General features: G+C 40.2%; 1 protein-coding gene and 2 pseudogenes across 1 annotated transcript; all 3 read right to left on the bottom strand.

Moving 5' to 3' along the window:
* Positions 1 to 211: 211 nt before the first annotated feature.
* LOC119879474 lies at positions 212 to 690 on the bottom strand (annotated as a pseudogene).
* An 8706-nt stretch (positions 691 to 9396) lies between these two features.
* LOC119879476 (glucose-6-phosphate isomerase-like) lies at positions 9397 to 11073 on the bottom strand. Its single transcript, XM_038589735.1, has one exon. It carries the CDS (start codon positions 10067 to 10069, stop codon positions 9701 to 9703), a length of 369 nt encoding a protein of 122 aa, XP_038445663.1. The 5' UTR covers positions 10070 to 11073; the 3' UTR covers positions 9397 to 9700.
* Positions 11074 to 13700: 2627 nt separating this feature from the next.
* On the bottom strand, positions 13701 to 16922 carry LOC119879475 (annotated as a pseudogene).
* Between the last annotated feature and the right edge of the window lie 3973 nt (positions 16923 to 20895).

Here is a 20895-nt window from a genome sequence, read left to right on the forward strand (position 1 = left end):
TTCTTGGAGAATTGCCTTTTCAAATCGTTTCCCCATTTTTAAAATTTACTTAATTATTTAATTATTATTGACTTGTAAATGTTCACTAATATTCTGGATACAGTACAGATTGTATTTCATTTAATTTTTTAAGTTTTTTTTTCACCATATCATTATTTTTAATGTCTAGCATTTATAGTATGAGGGCTAGAACTTTCTACCCAACTCAAGTTTATAAATTTTCAATTGGCTTTGAAGCCAATAGGGATACTTCTTGTCTAATTTGGTTTCTGGGAAGACTTTATTCACGTCCTCAATTGTCATCTGATCAAATGGAATTATTTTCTTCATCTTCTCCAGCTCTTTTTCATATTCTTCAATCCTGGCCTTTGAGAGAAACAAAAACTCGGCAGAGCTTGTCACATCTTTTTCCTCATCATCCACTGGGATAGCGTATTTATCCTCCAGCACAGAAAAACTTCAGGGCATTAAACTGCTTCTCAAAGTCATCTACCAAGCCAGGCTTTGCCACATGGCCTTGTAGTAAGCCCAGTTGATAGCAGATGGTTTCTCAGGAAGAGTAGTCAACCTGGAGGTAAGCTTGTCATTCCAGGATTTCAGAGAGTTCACAATGCCCTTTTGGTTTTGGGGTGTGAGCTCTCTAAATGCTACCCAGTCAATGGTTTTTAGAGCACATTTTCACCCAGCCATCTTGAGATCCTTCACTGACCCCGCTTAAAAGTTTTTATTTAGGGATGCCTGGGTGGCTCAGTGGTTGAGCATCTGCCTTTGGCTTGGGGTGTGATCCTGGGATCACAGGATTGAGTCCTGCATCTGGTCCCTGCAGGGATCATGCTTCTCCCACTGCTTATGTCTCTGCCTCTCTTTCTGTGTCTCTCATGAATAAAGAACTAAAATATATATTTTTTAAAGTTTTTATTTAGGGGCAGCCCAGGTGGCTCAGCGGTTTAATGCTGCCTTCAGCCCAGGGTGTGATCCCAGGGATCCGAGATTGAGTCCCACATCAGGACCCTGCATGGAGCCTGCTTCTCCCTCTCTGTGTCTTTGCCCCCCACCCCCTCTGTGTGTGTGTGTGTCTGTGTCTCTCATCAATAAATAAATAAATAAAATCTTTTAAAAAAGTTTTTATTTAAATTCCAGTTAGTTAACACACAGTATAATATCAGTTTCAGGTGCACAGTATAGTGACTCAACACTTCTCTATAACACTCAGTGCTCATCACTAGTGTACTCCTTAATCTTCATCACCTATTTAACCCATCCTCACACCCACATCCCCTCTGGTAATCATGAGTTTGTTCTGTATAGTTAAAAATCTGTTCATTAATTTGTCTCTCTTTTTTCTTTTTCCCCTGTATGATCATTTCAATAGATGCAGAAAAAGCATTTGACAAAGTACAACATCCATTTATGATAAAAACCCCAAACAAAGTAGGTTCATAGGGAACATACCTCAACATAATAAAGGCCATATATGAAAAACTCACAGGTAATATCATCCTCAATGAGGACAAACTGAAAGCTTTTCTTTATGGTCAGGAATAAGACAGGAGTGTCCACTCTCATCACTGTTATTTAACATGGTACTGGAAGTCCTATCAGACAACAAAAAGAAATAAAAGGCATCCAAATCAGAAAAGAAGAAGTAATACTTTCACTCTTTGCCTATGACACAATTATATATATAGAAAACCCCAAAGACTACACCAAAATATTGCTAGAACTCATAACATGAATTCAGCAAAGCTGAAGGATACAAAGCCAATGTACAGAAATCTGTTGCATTTCTATACGCCAATAATGAAGCAGCAGAAAGAGAAATGAAGGAATCATTCGCATTTTCAATTGCACGAAAAAACCACGTAAGACACCTAGGAATAAACCTAACCAAAGAGGTGGAAGACCTGTACCCTGAGAAGTATAAAACACTTATGAAAGAAATTGAAGATGGCACAATGAATTGGAAAGACATTCCATGCTCATGGATTGGAAGGACAAATATTTTCAAAATGTCTATACTATCCAAAGACATTTATACATGTAGCACAATCCCTATTAATATGCCAACAGCACTTTTCACAGAGCTAGAACAAACCATCCTAAATTTTATATGGAACCACAAGATCTCAAATAGCCAAAGTAACCTTTAAAAAGCAAAGCAAAGATGGAAGCTGTCAGAATGACTAAAATAACATAAGAAAAAACAGGTTTTGGCAAGGATGTGGAGAAAGGGGAACTCTCTTGCATGGTTGGTGGGAATGCGAACCAGGAAGTCACTCTGGAAAACAGCATGGAGGTTCCTCAAAAACAAAAATAGAGGGACACCTGGGTGGCTCAACGGTTGAGCATCTGCCTTTGGCTCTGGATGTGATCCTGGAGTCGTGGGATCGAGTCCCACATAGGGCTTCCTGCATGGAGCCTGCTTCTCTCTCTGCCTGTGTCTCTGCCTCTCTGTCTCTGTGTCTCTCATGAATAAATAAATAAATAATCTTTAAAAATAGAATTATCCCAAACAAACAAAAAAAGAATTACCCTATGATCCAGCAATTGCACTACTAGGTATTTACCTAAAGAATACAAAAACACTAATTCAAAAGGATACATGCACCCTGATATTTATAGGAGCATTATGTACAACAGCCAAATTATGAAACAACCCAAGTGTCTTAACTGATGAATGGATAGAGAAGATGTGGTATATATACATGATGGAATATTACTTGGCCATAAAAAATAAAATCTTGCCATTTGCAATGGCATGGTAGGAGCTAAAGAGTATTATGCTAAGTGAAATAAGTCAGAGAAAGACATATATGATATGATTTCATTCACATGTGGAATTTAAGAAACAAAGAAGATTGATCATTTTACTTTTAAAGATTTTATTTGTTTGAGAGAGAGATATAGAGAGCAAGCATGGGGAGGGGCAGAGGGACAGGGAGAGGCAGAGAATCTCAGGCAGACTGCACTGAGTGTGGAGCCCAATGTGGAGCTTGATCTCATGGTCAAGATCACGACCTGAGCCAAAAACCGTGAATCACTCAACTTGACTGAGCAACCCAGTTGCCCCAGATTATTGATCATTTTAAAGAGCCAACTTTTTCTATTGTTTTTATAATTTTTCATTTTTCATTCTATTCTTTTATATTGCCTTCTTTTTTTAAAAGTAGTTTCTACACAGTGTTGGGCTCGAACTTACAAGCCTGAGATGGAGTCACATGCTCTAGCAACTGAGCCAGCCAGGCACCCCGTATATCACCTTCTTTTTTGCTTGCTTTGTGTTTACTTTGGTCTTCTTTTTATAGAAACTTATAATTATGAATTGTCCTTTAAGCTCTCTGCTTTAGCTGAATCTCAAGTTTTGGTGTTTTGATTATATCCATCTCAAAGTTTTTTTCTAATTTCCATTGTGACTTTTTTCTTTGATCCATTGGTTATTTAAGGATGTATTGCCTAGTTTCCACATATTCATGAGTTTCCCACATTTCTCTCTATTGTTGATTTCTGATTTAATTCCATTTTTGTTAGAGAACATAATTTGTATAATTTCAATTTTTAAAGTCTGTTGAGGCATGTTTATAGCCTAGCATTATGGTCTGTTTTGGAAAATGTTCCCTCTACTTGACAGAATGAATATTTTGCTGTTGTTGGTGGAGTGGTCTTTAGATGTATGTTAGTTTAGTTGTTTTATAGTATTGTTCCCTTGTTTAAACTAGTAAGCTGGAACTACCAGGTCCTTCTTAATTACTCACCATTAAGATTCCCATTGTTTCAAAAATGCTCTTAGGCATGAATTTTTCTAAGCTCTTTCCCAAATAAATTCAGTCCCTACAAGCAAAGCTTCTGTGCTTAGTTCTCATGACTTGCCTCTTCAACTAGGCAGAAACTCCAGACAACTGTACTGGAACAGAGGGTGGTTATAGGAGGCCACTTCTCCTGCAGTAACAGCTCACTGGACACTGAGGGAGAGAAGGTAGTCCCTGGTTATTTCAGCTTGCCTGTCTCCATGTAGAAACTTTGCCATACAAAGGTGCTGAGGCAGAGAAGAGTGGGATTCCACTATTCTTGGCATGTCATGCCTAAGGGTAAGACATCATTCTGTAATTGGGAGTTTGTCCTCTAGCCCAAGCTTGCTTGGAATATCACTTCTGCAACAGCACTTCTGCTGCGGGGAAACAGAAACACTGATGGCCTTGTCCTGGAGTGAAGGCATAGCCCTAGACTAGCAGCTGGGGGGATTGGGAGCCCCCATCTTCTTGGGCACATCCATATCTGGAGTAGAGCTTGTCACATGGAGCTGGGGGAGATGGCATAGCTCAAATGCCACAGATTCTCATGATTTTTATAGAGATTTAATAGATTTTCTTGAACAAATCTTTATTCACTTGCTGTGTGCCCTTATGGCAACTTCTTGGGACTTTAAATGTATGTGTGTGTGTGTGTGTGTGTGTGTGTGTGTGTGTGTGTGTGTATGTATGTATGTATGTAATTGTCACCAATAAAATGGTATTTCATAGGGGAATGGGTCCACCAAGATCCTCACAGAACCCTTCTGGAAGTTCTGCACCCATCCTTGAATGTTCATAATCTTCACTGTCCCCTCTCTACAGTCTCTCCTAGATGACATTGTATATACCTACCTTTTCACCCACTGCTCATTTACTGATGACTCCAAAACCTCTATCTCCAACTCATTCTTCTTTTCTAAGCTGCATGTGTGTGTGTGTGTGTGTATTTCCAGCCTTGTGGACATCTCCAAGTTAATATCCTTTGGTTACCAGAAACTAGCAGTTATAAAATTAATCCCATGTTCTTTTCATCCCCAGGGAATGGTATCATTAACTCTGTTCCTCCAGTGAGACAGATCAATGATATCTACCTCTCTTTCATTTCCAAAATCCAATTAATCACCTTATGCCCCTTTAAACCCTAAAATGTAGTCATTTCTATCAACGTGGTCAACATGCTTGTTCAGGTCACCATCATTTCTCACCCATACTATCACCACAATCTCCTCTCCCTTTCAAACAATTTTCTACTCTTCAGGCAAATTGATGTCATGTCTCCTTTCCCCAAATCCCTGAAAAAGTTGCATCAGACCCTCTATAATCTGGCTTTTCCTTACCCCACTGGCTTCATGTCTAGAAGATCCTTTCTTCTTCTCTGAACCTTCAGATTATGTTCTAGACATAATGAGAAAGTTCCTATTCCTAAAAGCACCATATTTTTATCTAGCTTCCAGAACCTCACATCTGCTCTTCTCTCTTCCTGGAACACCCCCACCCCCAACTATTTCTCCTAAGACCTGTTCATCCTTCAGGTGTCAAATTATATGGCGTTTCCTCTGAGAATATTCTTACCAAACTAAGTTAGTTCCCCCACTATGTGCTGGCAGAGCCCACAGAATCCCCACTATCATAAAAACACTTGGTACATTTTGTTGGGATTTCTGTCTCTCCAATACAGTGAGAGCTCCATGAAGACAGGGGCCATGTCTGATTTGCCCAATTCACGTACCTCTAGAAGTAACAGAATTCTTGGCCTAGAGTTCTAATAGTTCTGAATAGTTTAGTTTATCACATCTAAAGCTCAGTTGTAGGGATGGAGATACCATATAAATGCAAATACTTTCCTATTTATCTACCAGGTTAGATAAAAAACACAACTTAAAGAACTAAAAATTTACTGATTGGAACATGCTAGAGAATCTTTCTTCTTATATACAACATATTAATATTTAATTCAGGATTAGAATATGGTAATTCAAAATAGATTTGGACAGTGGGGTATCCTCAGGTAGCAGAGTATTCCTGGGAAAGGTTTCTTTGCTCTAAATAGAATACACCAAGGATTGGGCTAATTCATAAAATGTCCACTAGGGAGATAGATGTCACTGCTGGTACCATATACAGGTTTCCCCCACTATCCAACGGTAGAGCATTCCTATGAAATCTTTCATAAGCTGGCAGAAAGTGGAGAAGAGATTACCATTCATTTATATGGAAAAATTTTTGAGTGTTCCCAGACCCAAAAAAACCTCTTGGGTTTTTCTGATACCTTAAGACACATCTTGCTAATAAATGTAATGGAAATAAAGTACAGATGCTCACAGATACATTTCAAAGCTATTTGTGGCTTCATGCAGAAATGTTGAGTATAGTTCCCAGGGAAGGAACTTGGTGGGGCCACTCTCACTGCTGGGGTGTACACTGCCCTATAAGGGGTTGCTGCAAAACAAACACTGAACACTATTGTTGCTTTTTTCTGCCTTTTTTTTTGGTAAAAGCAAGAATTCTCTTCAGATTTCTTTCATTTAGCAAAAACAGGTACAATAGTCCCTCCTTATTCACAGGGAATATGTTCCAAGGCCCCCAAGTGGATACCTGAAACCAAGCATAGTACCAAACCCTACATATACTGTTTTTTTCCTATACATACATATGATAAAGTTTAATTTGTAAATTAGGCACAGTAAGAGATGAACAATAACTGATAATAAAATACAAGAATTATAACATAAGTTATGTGAATGTGGTCAAAATAATCTTCTTGTACTGTACTTACCCTTCTTGTGATGATGTGAGATGATAAAATAATGCCTACATGATGAGATAAAGTGAGGTGACTTATACAGGTATTGTGATGTAGTATTAGGTTACTATTGACTTTCTGATGATAGGTCAGAGGATTATCTGTTCCTGGATCATGGTTGACTGTGGGTAAATAAAATTTCAGAAAGCAAAACCATGGGTAATGGGGGGGGGCTACTGTACTGTAGGTTTTTCATAAAAAAGAAGGGCCTAATCTGAACTTTTGAAAAGTGGAAGATACCTATACTAAGAATGACTCTGCAGTCTATTTGTCTTTTTAACAGTCAAAAAAGATCTAAGTTTGAGTGGGTAGACAAAAGGAAAAGAGAATTGTTACCAATCCTGTTCTAAATCCTCTATACCCTCAGCACTGGCCCCAAATAAATCTAAACTTCCAGAGGTCCTGATCTGCTTCTTCATACTGCTGTGTAGGCTTGTACAGGGAAAGGTGTTAAGTCTTCTTGTACTGTGGGTGGGCTTTTTGGTTCCCCATGTTTACCATCCAGAAGGTAGAGCACCAAATTCACTATATTGTCAGTCTTATCTTTTTTAAGATTTTATTTATTTATTCATGAGAGACACAAAGAGAGAGGCAGAAACATTGGCAGAGGGAGAAGCAGGCTCCATGCAGGTAGCCCAATGTGGGACTCGATCCCAGGACTCCAGGATCACGCCCTAAGCTGAAGGCAGACGCTCAACCGCTGAGCCACCCAGGCCTCCCCAGTCTTGTTTATTCTTAATATAGAACATGAACTTTGGAATAATATAAAACTGAACTTCCATCCCCAACCCATCACAGCTCCTTGATCCATTCCATTAATTTCAGGTTCACTTCTTTGATTCTGGGACTATATATTTAACATACCTTAAGTACTGGTTAGAGATTGAGTTGCAGGAAAAGCTCTCCCTTCTCCAGGGTATGGTAATCATTTTGTACAAGATTTGAAATTGTACTCTCAGCTCTTGGTAGTGATGGGGAATGGGGGATGGAAGATGTCCCTAGGCCATTTGGTCAGCCAGTGCTAGGGAACTAGTCTAGCATTGGAACCTAGAAAATGTATGACCTATGAAATAGTTATAAATTGTGCTTTTGTATTACATTTCCTCACATAACCTGGTAATCTTCAGTAAAATCTTATTAAAATTTAATCTGGTCTCTTGTGTGTTGCAGGAAATTAGGGAAATATGAGGATACATCTTGGAGTAGAAAGAAGAGGGAGAACAGGATTCCATTCCCAGAGTCCAGAATAGTGGTGTCCTTGTTTAACAGTTAAAAACCACTGTGCCCAGAGGGGCAGCAACCTAATGAGGATCAGAGGCTACAGAGAGATAGTGATATGGTAGCTTGCTGAGGATCCAGAGAAGATAGAAGGAACTTCCTGGAAAACAGAAGAGTAGCAAGCCTACTTTAGCCAATATATTGCAACTGTGTGATTTATTAAAGTGGCACCACCATCTGAATCGATGCCTCTCATTCCTACCAGTTTGGTGAGCAGAAAGTGTATGTGGAAATTAGGAAACAAAAAACCAAAACAAAACAGGGCTATTCTGTCATGCATCAGGAGTAAAAGGCATGGTTTGGATTTCAGACTCAAGTTTTGAGCTGCACATGCACAGAAGTAGCAAAAATGGTGTAATGGCCCTAAGCATTAGCCTAAAAAATTCTGAGGAACAAGCTACTACCTATGTGGTACATGCTTAACAATTAAAGGGGTCATGGATTTTTGAAAATATTCTGGTGGGAAGGGGGCTCACTTGTGCCATCTGCTTGGGTAACATATATTTGAAGAGAAAAAGGCTGGAATATATTTATATATAGATATATATTTGTCAAATATGGCTATTCTGGGTAGGGGGATCATGTGTGATTTTTTATTAATTTGCTCTGGAGGGAATTCTCCAAATTTCCTGAAATTAAGATAAATTAATTTCCTAATCAGAAAAAATTTAGTTTTTTTTAAAGCTAAATTGTAGAGGGGTACCTGGGTAGCTCAGTGGTTGAGCATCTGCCTTTGGCTTAGGGCATGGTCCCGTGGTCCTGGGATCGAGTCCCAAAACAGGCTCCCTGGGGGGAGCCTGCTTCTCCCTCTGCCTATGTCTCTGCCTCTCTGTGTGCCTCTCATGAATAAATAAATAAAATAGTTTTTTTTTTTTTTAAAAAAGCTAAATTGTACAATGGGAGTACTGTCTCACCTGGAACCTAAGTTCATGTCCACCATTGGGGTTCAAAGTTTTCTGGTCATGTTTGGCGTGTTGATGAGGCTAAAAGTCTTTTTGCAAGTTGAACTGGGAGACTTCCAAGGAAATAATTCATATTAAAGGAAGAGCAAGTCTACCAATATGTTTAGTTCAGGAACAAAACCTAGGTTTTTGAAGAGGAGGGGTGAGTGTGTCTATCTGGGCTATAGATCCGACTTCTAACCAGCCTTCCCTACTTAAGTTTTAAGGATAGCAAGGGCCTACAAATAGACAATGAAGAATTGTTTTTCAATTTTTATTATGGAAAATTTCAAATATATACAAAAGTATAGAGAACAGTATAATGAACTCCCAAATATCTGTTACATGGCTTCAAAAATTATAAACTTACCACCAATCTTATTTCATCTATATGCTCACCTACCCCACCCTCAGATTATTTTGAAGCAAATACCAGTAGCATATCATTTCATCTGTAAAATTTATGGTACGTTTCTTTAAAAGATAAAGATTAAAAAATATATAACCAGAGTACCATATCACATCTACAAAACAAAACAAAACAAACAAAAAACAATAAATTGGGAAATGTGTGATTTCAATTCTGTAAGGACTGAGTTAACAATTAGTTAACTTTTTTTTTTCCTTTGTGGCATCTTTATTTTTCTATCTGGTACACGAACAAAGCGAACACAGTCAGAAAAATCAGCTGCACTGGAACACTTCAGCCAATCGTAAAACAGAGGGCACACGGACATGGATGGGCAGGGTGGCAATTCCAGACCGGCTTCCCCCAAAGGGCTTGTGCTCCAAGCCCGCAACCAGAGGGTGCTCTGGGAAAGACTGTGCAGCGCATCTCTGGTGAGGAGAGACAAGGACCAGTTACAAAGGGACTGCAGCCGGGCATGAGTTTATTGGCTTCTGGCCTCATGCTCCTGCTTGATGAAGTTGATTAGCCCGTTGGTAGAAGAGTCGTGAGAGGTGACTGGGCTACTGCCATCAAGTTCAGGCTCAATTTTCTTGGCCAGCTGCTTTCCCAGCTCCACCCCCCACTGGTCAAAGCTGTTGATGTCCCAGATGACACCCTGAACGAATATCTTGTGCTCGTACATGGCAATCAAGGCTCCCAGAATGAATGGCGTGAGCTTGGTGAACACAATAGAGTTTGTTGGGCGATTTCCTTCAAAGACCTTGTGTGGCAACAGCTTCTCTAAGTCCTCTGGACTCTTTCCTGCGGCCTGCAGCTCCTTCCAGGTCTCCTCTGTCAACTTCCCCTTCATCAGGGCCTCAGTTTGGGGCAAAAAGTTGGCCAGGAGGATCTTGTGAAATATTTCACTGGTACCATGAGGGTGTAACACTCACCTAAAATGGAACTCATGTTTTTTCTGATGTAATTGCTTTTATAAATGCAAAGGAAAGAAAACTACCATATTAAAGCCACTTTGAGACCTTTGCAGGAAGCTGGGTAAGAGTGCTGACATTACACATCCCATGGCAAAACTCCATAAGACTATCCCTAAACATCTTTGTCCTTTTCTTAAAGTTGCTCTCTGGAGACAGCTGACCCAAGTCCTCCCTATATAAATTCTTCATATTCTGTTCCCACCTCTGACAGGAATTTTTTTCTTCAATGCCTTTTCTAAGTGGTAACAATTCAGCTGTCTCTCAGTCCTCCATATTCTCACATGCAGAGACCAGGTAGAACGAGAACCCAGCTAAGTGTGTTGGAAAGGGGTTGAAAATTGGCCAACAGAATCAGTAAGAGACGCAAAAGAAACCTAGGCAAATAAGTGGTATAATTAACTTTGGAAACTACCTGTACTGCAGTTTTTGTTGGCTCTGGCATCAAATAATACAGTATACTATACTGAACCTATAAAATGAGAAAAACAATCTTCTCTAAAGGCATGTTAAGATTACATGAAATAAGTGCTTAGGGCATTGCAAAAACATTAAATAAATCATTTGTATATTATCTTAAAATTTATTTTTATAAAAATTCACAATATTGTGTTCACTGTATTTTATAGCAGTTTTATAGCAAGTGCTATTTTTCGAATAAAAATTTCAGCAAAGTAACAACAGTACAAAAATACTGAAGTTGTTACACAAAGGAGTGATTCTACAAAATATTGCCCTATGTGATAGGGTAATCTCAAAATGGTGCTAGCCACTGTGTGATATGACATAGAAATATGAGTAATAATTCTTGTCCTTGAACATCTTACAACTGGCTTGAAAAGTTTCTGAAACACCTGATACAGGAAAGCCACATACATGATGCCTAGACAGCATATATTCTACTAGCACCAGATTGAAACAGGAATGTTCTGCCATATGGTGATAACAAAATATGAATTGAATCAAAGAATTGGTGATGTCACTCATATTTCAAGTAGTGTTTCATATACAGAATATGCAAAGATTAAGAAATCCTGGTCTTTGCTCTCAAGGATATCAGTCTAATGGAGAAGGCAGACACATTAAAAAAAAAAGCACAACAAAAGGCTATAGGTGTTGAAGTAAGAGTGTTCATGTACAATAGTATAACAACCAGGGCAAGAGTTGTCAGTGGAATAGATGGATAAGGAGTGTCCCAAGATGTAGGAGGAAAATCAGATGAGCTGTCTCCTTGGAAACGCTCACCTCTACTTGAAAAGTCCATTGATCAATGGTTCACATCAATGATTCTTTCAAGCAATACTGAAATCTTTGCTGTTCATCTGGAAAAACAAACCAACATATAATTAGCAGGTATATATACTAATTTAACAGTTCCTCCAATTGACAAATTTATAAAGGGCCTATTATCTGCATCACTCACTTTGCCTTGGGAAAGTCTTCACAGAATAATCTAATGCAGGTGCAATTTAAGTCTGAATCAGTAGCTGAGGGAGTTCCAAGTTATATTATGAAACAGAAAAGTCAGGAAAGCAATGCTACTACAAGTTTTGCAGAAAAGATAGGTAGTCATGTAAAACAAAAAATTTTAAATTCCATGTTCTGGACTATAGGCTTATGGAAATAATTCAGGCTAGTCCCCACCCATCAAAAGGTCTGTGGTCTAGCCACACAACCATGCAAATAAGTAAACTGTGAGAACCATGAACCATTACACACAGAAGAAAGTATCTTAATCCAGTGGTCAGGAAAGACTTCCCATTGGAGTTTATAAAGTATCTATTTTTATTATCTCAAATTTTATATTTTAAAAAACCCTGAGCATCAGATAGTTAGATAACTTGGTTGAAGTTAGGGTGAGCAAGAACTGGAGCCAGGTTTCCAACCCTAAGCCTGTCTAACTTAAAAACCACAACTGTAGTTTGTATCACACCAAACTGTCTCCTAAAAATATCATGTTTTACTTGTTATCATAGTGACTTTTCCAGTTCTCATAGTGTTCTTTGCCCAGGAACATTTAAAATCTGCTAAATACAGTATAACAGTTTTCAGGAGACAGCTGCCAAGAAAATATTTAAAAACTCTGGTGGTGCCTGGTGGCTCTCCCACATGGGATGCCTGTAAGTAAAAGCTCTTGCTTAGCCAAATATACTGTGTGTGTATGTGCATGTGTGTATTATACACACATCATTTCTTGGTACACTTTATATACAGAGCATCAAGTATTTCCAGTTCACCAATGTGTCTATATTAACCCCCAATGTGAAAACATTAACAAGAATAAACTATTTGACCTGCTGAAAATGTAAGCCATTTATAAAACATGCAGAAAATAAATTTCTGATGCATGTCTGCAGCCTTAATTATCTGTGGAGTACTCCTTTCCCTTTTTTATCAAGGGGAGAGCTGAAAAACCAAACAATGTTCAAGTGAATTTTTAACAATCTTAGAAGGAAAAGAAATCCAAACTGTGCCTCAATTTTTGGAGTGCTGAGGTGTTGGAAATTTTCTATATACTAACTCTGGTTACCTGTTTTGGCCTGAAATTCTTGGTCTTAAAGAGAAAAAAAGAATCTCCTTGGAACTTTTAACTATTCTGACAAGGCTAGGCTCCAGAAAGTATTTCACAAAAACCACTTAAATGAACCTGACAGTCTATCCTGAAAAATATGACTTATTCTAAATGTTTGTCAAAAAGGAAGGAAAAAAAGCTCACAACATGTTTATAGGCTAATAATTCTTAATATTATTAACCTATTAGGTTAATATGAACACTGGATTTTTGCCTTTGTTACATACTTAAGAACCAAATAAATAATGCAGTATTACCTCCATGAATAACAAGTACAAGTTAAGTAAGCCTCCAAGACATTTGTGGCAGCATTTCAGGAGGAAGGGGTTTTCATTGACAAAAATATATAAAATAAAAATCCAACATGTCTGCTCTGTTAAGGTAGAACTTAAGAATCTTCTTGAATAACTAGGTTGCTGGGGAAAGATATATTAGGGTCAATGTGAGGTTGTTTGAAATTAAACGTGCTCAAATAGATATTAAATACATACCACTTTTTAAAAAAGATTTTATTTATTGATGAGAGACACAGAGAGAGAGGCAGATACATTGGCAGAGGGAAAAGCAGGCTCCATGCAGGTAGCCTAATCTGGGACTCCATCCTGGGACCCCGGACCACACCCTAAGCTGAAGGCAGACGCTCAACTGATGAGCCACCCAGGCATCCCTACATAACACTTTTTAAGAGAAAAAAAATAGAAAAAAATTAAATAGCCATATTTTATCAAACTATATAATTCAGATGATGAAACTGTCACTGGTTTTAAAAACTTATTCATTTTTTAGTTTACTTTGATAGCTTTACTACGGAAAATATTTTGTGAATTGAAACCTGTACTTCATCTGTGCTTAAATTTGTAACAAGACTTGTTTCCAAAATAGTGGCATCAAATTTCTTTAGACAGTACAACAGTTCCAAAAAAAAAGTACAACAGAACTCACTTTTTAACACCAATTTATAAACGTATTGTAATTTGTAGAATTACAGTACAAACCAAATGGAGAAAAAACTGAGTCTTTCGAAAAGTAAAACAAACAACACAAGGGGGCAGCACAAAAAAAGTTTATAATCTAAATCTCAACCGATAAATTTCAAAAATAGAACTATTCTATAGTCTTAAAAGATAAGAAAGCAAATACTAATTAGGAGGAGAAATGCAATTGCCTTTGAGTTACAGGTAATGTTAATTTCCTAATCTGAATTCTGGTTACATACATGTATTTACTATCTAAGAATTGATTAAGCTGTACAGTTAAGATTTGTGCATCGCTCTGTGTGTTGAAAAACAGCATAATAACTTTTAAGAAAAAGTAACTTAAATTTTCAGCAGTAATTGTGTTTAAAACAGGTTATTTTGACTAACAAAATTTTAAATGACCATTATTTTCTACTTTATATTCATTAATAACTACTGGAATGTTTTAAAAATGTTTTAGTGTTATATGTGGCATTAACTTTCCATCCTTAATACCCTCTTCACAAGGTTTTACTTCTACCTAACTGCTGACATGGCTAAGAGAATAAAGGTAGTTTAAGAAGACAGACCTATGCATTTTAAACAAGATTCCTGATTTCAAACAACTACTGAAGCAAATGCAAGAGCTTTTAATTAGATGCCCCCCAAAAGTTTGACCTGTGACACACAAAAAAATTATCCTAAATCTTTAAGAGAGATTGTTCAGGGGTTTGGACAGTTTAAGAAGTCTGTAAAAGCTGAGTAGCAAGACGGGTTCCTCACTGGATTGGGATGTAATCACCATATAAATTCCACTCCTATGGTTACTGGTAGTCAGGAAGGTTAACTGGAATGTCACAAAATTCAAATATGTGAAATAACTTTCTTTCAAAGACTAGTTTATATTGAGAAAACCATGGTTGCTCTACAGTATTAAGAAATGGGCAATGGAGTTGGAAGCTGAACACGCTAAATTACACTCGATGAATACAGTTTTCATGACAGTATGTACATATCAGGATATGTTTGGCTAACAATACTTTCCCAAGAAGATACCCAGTGTATAAAGTAATATAATCTGAAACTACATTTGGGCTATATGGGAAATGGCCATTTCAAATATGCAGCAACAAATGACCAGTGGTCAGAATTCTTTTGAAAATGAAATCATAAAAAAAAGGAAAAGAAAATGAAATCATGTACGTATGGGTAAAGAAACTTCTGAAAAGGGCAAATTAGATCACATTACTGAACCGAAAATTGTTGCCCACTGTGGAAAGACCACAAGATGTAAAATTTCTTAAATACTTTAAATATATATATAGATCTATATCTATCTGATCTTTAAACCAATTTCCATCACAAAAGGGCTTGCTAGCAAGGTCTAATGGTGCGAATGAGAAAGCAAAAAATACAGATGCCACACAACCAAGATGTTCAGATTTTAAAGGCCTTCACTCCAAAACAAACCACAAGATTGGTACCAAAAACACGCACGCGCACACACACACGTGTGTGCAATGTAATAAACTACAGCATCAACACACACACACAAAGGGCTGGGCAAGCAGTTAAGGCACCTTAAAAAAAAAAAAAAAAAAAAAAAAAAAAAAAACATGTGGTTTAGGATTTAGGAAATCTGTTACAGTGCTACCAAGCAGCAATTTTGAAAGCATCTGAAAAACGTGCAAATTGTCTGAAAACAGTGTCTGGCAACCGAGACAGTTTGCAAGCGTGATTCAGAGGTCTGCCAAGGAAACAAAAGAAGCCCCCCTCCTCCCCGTGAGACCGCAAAGGAATGAGAGGTGCTCCGGGCACTATGTATTCTAAGATAGGCGGAAAGCAGAAGTCTGTGCAGGAGCCGTACATACTAGGGATCGCTCTGTGGCAGGGACGCGGCCACGGAGTTTCCATTGGTTGGGGAACCGCCCAGCTTTAGTTTTTCCAGATATTCGGCATGCACGGGCTTGTGGCACTGGAGAACCTTGATCGCATCTTCGATTTTGAACCACTCTCGCTTCCTCCCAATGCTAACCGAATCTTCCCAATCCTCCAGAATCTCAGTGACAGTCAGTACGTACACGTACGTTCTGTGCTTGCGGTCTTGGTTCTGCTCGAAAATGCCCAGGAGCCGGCCTAACTTCCCCTTCACTCCCGCCTCTTCGTACACCTCTCGGACTGCTGCACCGCCCGGCTCCTCCTCGGGCTCCATGCCCCCCCCGGCACAATCCAGCGGTCCGGGTACCGACTGCTACTCACTAACAGCACCTCGTCCTCGCGCTCGCTCCGGAAGCACAGGCACGCCGCTCGCTTCTTGAACCCCTCCGGGTCGTAGGTGCGCGTCTGGTTCGGCTTGCACTTCATCCTCTGGGCCGTCCGCTCCCGCCGCTCGCTGCCGCTGCTGCCTGAGGTGCCGGGGAGAGAAGAGCTGAGTAGAGGTGCAAGGAGAGAAAGCGCTCTAGCCCTGAGTCCCAGGAACCCGAGGAGAGATGGGGCGGGGGCGGGGGCGGGGGCGGGGGCGGGCGAGGTACGTCAGTTAGCTCGTCCCTCGTGCGGGCCGGAGGGTCCCGAGCGCAGCCGCCTGAGTGGACGAGGCGCCGCCGCCCCCCGCGCGCGCCGCCCGCCCGCGCCGCCGCCCCCGCGCCTGCCGCCGCCGTCGCGGCGGGTCTGCCACTCCGCACACAGCCCACCCGCGGCTCCTGTGGGCGTCTTTTTCCCTCCTCAGCCGCCCGGCAGGGGTTGAGTGAGGTGAGGCGCATTCGCGTGCGCGTCCGCGTCCACGTCCACATTCACGTGCGCGTTCACGTTGGAGGGCGAGGGGCGGAGGCGGGGGTCTCGCTGCTCCCGCAGCGCGTGAGGCGCCTCGGGCCCACTGCGCAGGCGCCCCGCACCTCCCAGGCTGGGAATCTCTTTCCTCAGGGAGTTCAATTCCCGCGCTGTGACTGTGGCCGAGATCGTTTCCACGTGTGCCTTTGCGTGGAACTTGGCTGTGGCGCGGCCAGACCTTTCTCCTCATCCTCCTCAGCAAGTTGCATGAAACACCTACACTTATTTTACAGACGATAAGGTCAAGGGCATCATCATCGCCCCATAATGAATGCTACTGACTTAAGGTTTATGAGGGCCCGTTGTCGTCAAAATGGTCCTCAGTATTCTTGGCAAAGCAGTACCTAATCTTTGCTGAGTCATATCAGTCCTTTCAGTTCTTCAACAGGTTTGTCCACCTAAAAGGTAAAACAGCCGGTTATAGTTTATCAGCAAAATGGGTTTATTTGGGTGTAGCAGAGGAATTGCAATTCGGGACATGCAAACTATGGCACCCCATAGGCCAGTCTGGAGATGAGACCAGAGGAATCTTTGGATTTTTGGAACTTTCTGGGGAAAAGGAGGTGGTTGGGAGGGACTGCTGTGAAGGCAAAGTCGACACAAAGGACAGCAACAGTTCTAGGTGCTGACGGTTTCTCATTAGCCCAGTTGTGGTATTTCCCTATTGGCTGAGCTTGTTGCTGGGCGAGGAGAAATTCTTTTTTTCTCTTGCTGGAGTAGGGAAAGTAAGCTTCTTCCTGTTGGGAATGCCAAGCAGTTTGTCTTTGTTGGGGTCTGCAATGGCCTGCAGTGGTAGGGCATGAGAGCTCTCCCTGCTGGCCTCCCGACTCCATTTGAAATGAGGTCTCCTTTATTCAGGGTGTCAGGGTCTTGGCCTTGCTGGGCATGTTGGCACAGCCCATAACTTAACACTTTTCTTGAACTCCTATTGACCTCTTACCTAACCTCTGTTCCTCAGTTTCCTAACAGTAAACTTCTCGCCTACTTGTATCAGCCCTTGGCACTTGGAGTCCCATTCACCCAACAGCTGCAGAACCACCCCAAGTCTCCTTTTATTAAGTCCCAACAATCTTCACCCTCCACACCCTCTACCCTTCTCTCTCTTTCTCACTGATGGGTGCTGCTTTGGGTTTTGGAAAACATACCTATGGAAAGCCCTTAATAGTTTTCAGTTTGATGTTTACAAGGCTCCTAGTGTGGGACTCCAGCAAAGCCACTTGGTGCTCCCTCACCACCTCTCTGTTTGGTCATGCTGTCCTCTTGGCCAAGAAGTGGTCCATCCCAGTAAAACTTTAACAACCAAAAGCCTTCCCTCACCTTTTCTTTTTCTTTTTTTTCTTATTGTTTCCCTGCTCTAACAGTAGCCTTATGGAAAAGACCTCTGATGTCCCCCAACTTTTGCCATACTGCAGCTTAGGCATCTTTGTCTCTCTCTTACCCACAATCCCTCTGCTGGCATCAAGCAACCAGGATCATGGAAACTCACTTTTCCAGGGAAATAATCCCTCATCAAAGGGAAATTGAATCTGAAATGTAAGTGCAAAGGAATTTTTGTTTGTTTGTTTGTTTGTTTGTTTGTTTGTTTAGAGAAAGAGAGAGAGAGGGAGGGAGGGAGGGAGGGAGAGAAGGGGAGTGCGTGAATGGGGAGGGGAAGGGCAGAGGGATGAAGAAGAGAAGAGAGAGAGAGAGAATCTTAAGCAGGTTACACGCCCAGTGTGGAGCCTGATAGGACCCTGAGATCATGACCTGAGCTGAATCAAGAGTTGAACGCTTAACTGACTGAGGCACTTATGTTCCCCAACAGCCCAATTTTTATTTAAAAATTTTCCCTTTTTAAATTTAAATTAATTAATTAACATATAGTGTATTATTTGTATCAGAGGTAGAGGTCAGTGATTCATCAGTCTTATATAATACCTAGTGCTCAATATATCACATGCCCTCCTTAATGTCCATCACCCAGTTACCCCATTCCTCCACCTCCTCCCCCTCCAGCAACCCTGTTTGTTTCGTAATTAAGAGTCTATTATGATTTGTCTCCCTCTCTGATTTCATCTTGTTTAATTTTCCCTCCCTTCCCCTATGATCCTGTTTTGTTTCTCAAATTCTATATATGAGTGAGATCATATGAAAATTGTCTTTCCCGAGTGACTTATTTCGCTTACCAGCTCAATTTTTACAGCTCAATTTTTAAATAACAAGTTGGATCAGCTTCTCAGGTTCTGTTCTACTCCATTTATGCCCAGAATAGCTCATAAAAACGATCCTGTTCCCAGTGGCAACAGACACCTGCAATATCTAGAGCATAATATGACTAAACGTGTGGGTTGCATATGAAGAAAATGATAAAATGGAGACATAAAGAGAATGACTTCAACCAATAGAGATACTACTACTATTGACCATATTTTAATGTTATATGGATGGTCAAAGAACAGTTGAAGGAATGTGACATCCTGTAATTAAAAACAAAGTAGGAACATAGATATTAGCAGGCTGTATTCTTCAGTGTGTGTAATAGACAAATACACAAACGATGTTAAACAACTAGAAGAAATTCCACTACAATCAGGATCTGGGCAAATTATCACCAGTATGATTAAATTTTGCTTTATATGGTCTTTCCAGTGTAAGGAGAATGTAAAGAGAAAAAAGCATTGTTACAGTAAAGAAGACAAAATTTTCATTTTTTCCAAATGATATGAATATCTTCTTGGAAAAAGCCTAAGAAATGATGTAAAAATGAATTCTTTCCAATGGCAGAATGAAATATTAATATTTAAAGTATGGATGCTTTCATGTATTCCAGTAGTAATCATATAGAAAATATAATAGGGAAGTGATAGTATTCAGAGTAGCAGTATCAACCATCACACAATAAATAAAATACCAAGGAATCCTGAACAATATAGTTGGGATATTGTAGTAGAAAATGATAGAGCTTAGACTCAGCTTTGAAAGATAGTATGAATGAATCCAGAGGAATTCCAGCAAAGCCCGGAGGTGGGATTGATGTCTGTGGGGAGGGGTGGCCCAACCAGGCCCTAGCCACATCACTAGTCTACTTTATAGTTACCACATCCTATCTCCTCATTGTACCAGAGGGGCCGCTTTTCAGTCTAAGTCTATCACTTCCACATCAGAGGATGCCTATGTAGTAGGTCTCTGCTGGGGCCATATTTTTGGAAGGGAGAGGAATAGCAAATTAGAATATGGAAAGAGGTTCAGGAAGAATTATTACTGGCAAAGTCACAGCACATTTCTGGATAAGGGGATCCCCAATTGACGGTTTGGTACACTGCCAGGAAAATTTCAAACTGTTTTTTTGGCAAAATTTCATACAATGAATATATTATTCATGTATTAGATCGATAATAGGGCAAGATAGCTATTAATTTTTCTGCAGAAGATTAAAAATCATTTTTGGGAGACTAGCATTCCACTGTCTGGGTCACCCATAGTTAACGATTTCTCTAATGATGAACGTGGTTGTTTCACAAAGTATGGTAACAGTAGACTGTTACAGTAATGACTGTAATTTGTGCATGCAGGCCTGTATCTCTTCCCACATTGCCCTTGGCCTTGGCGATGGAATTTGCTTTGTCCGATGGAACCATAGCAAGTGTGAAGCCAGCAGAGAATTGAAAAGCACTTGCACACCACGGTTTGCCCCCTCTTGCTGCTCTTGGCACAGAGAACAACAATGTGAAGAAGTGTGGGTGAGGTGGATGATGAGAGGCCCAGGACCCATGTATTCTCTCCACCACAGCTGATGGTGAACCAACTGCCAGATGTGGGTGAGACCATGATAGACCATCTAGCCCCCAGCAGAGCCAGGGGCTCTCACCACAGATGCATAAGCAGGCGTTCTGAGAACAGCGAAAGGACCACTCAGCTTTGCTCAGCTGAAATTGTTGACCTGCAGAATTACAAACAGAATTTGGTTGTTTAAAGTCACTAAATTTTGGATGGTTTGTGGTACATCAAAATCTGGCTGGCACAATTGGTAACTGCCACCCATCAAAATCCAACCAAAAATAGGAGATAGATAAAATACTTTTCATAGTAGAAATATAGCCTCTGCTTGCAAAAGTTGACAGTGAACTTTCCCTGGAGTCTTAAGGAAAGGGATGAGGTTAAGATGTGTGACATTTGTTGGATACGATCTGTTTGCCAAGCCCTGGGTTGACCCCTGTATCCTGTTTAACAGCCCATTAAATCTTAGAGAGGAGATTACTATTTGCAATTCATAGAAGAGAAGACTTAGAGTGGAGTTTGTATTTGAATTCAAGTCTTCGTGTCTCTACAGCAGATTATTTTTATCAGGAGCTATGGTTTGTTGTGTCATTTT

The sequence above is a fragment of the Canis lupus genome, unplaced genomic scaffold (genome assembly GCF_011100685.1).
Source record: "Canis lupus familiaris isolate Mischka breed German Shepherd unplaced genomic scaffold, alternate assembly UU_Cfam_GSD_1.0 chrUn_S898H1062, whole genome shotgun sequence".
NCBI classification, from domain to species: Eukaryota; Metazoa; Chordata; class Mammalia; order Carnivora; family Canidae; genus Canis; species Canis lupus.

What these genes read in the sequence shown, in the direction of transcription:
- LOC119879476 (XM_038589735.1), bottom strand. Translation starts at nt 10,069, where the DNA reads ATGAAGGGGAAGTTGACAGAGGAGACCTGGAAGGAGCTGCAGGCCGCA.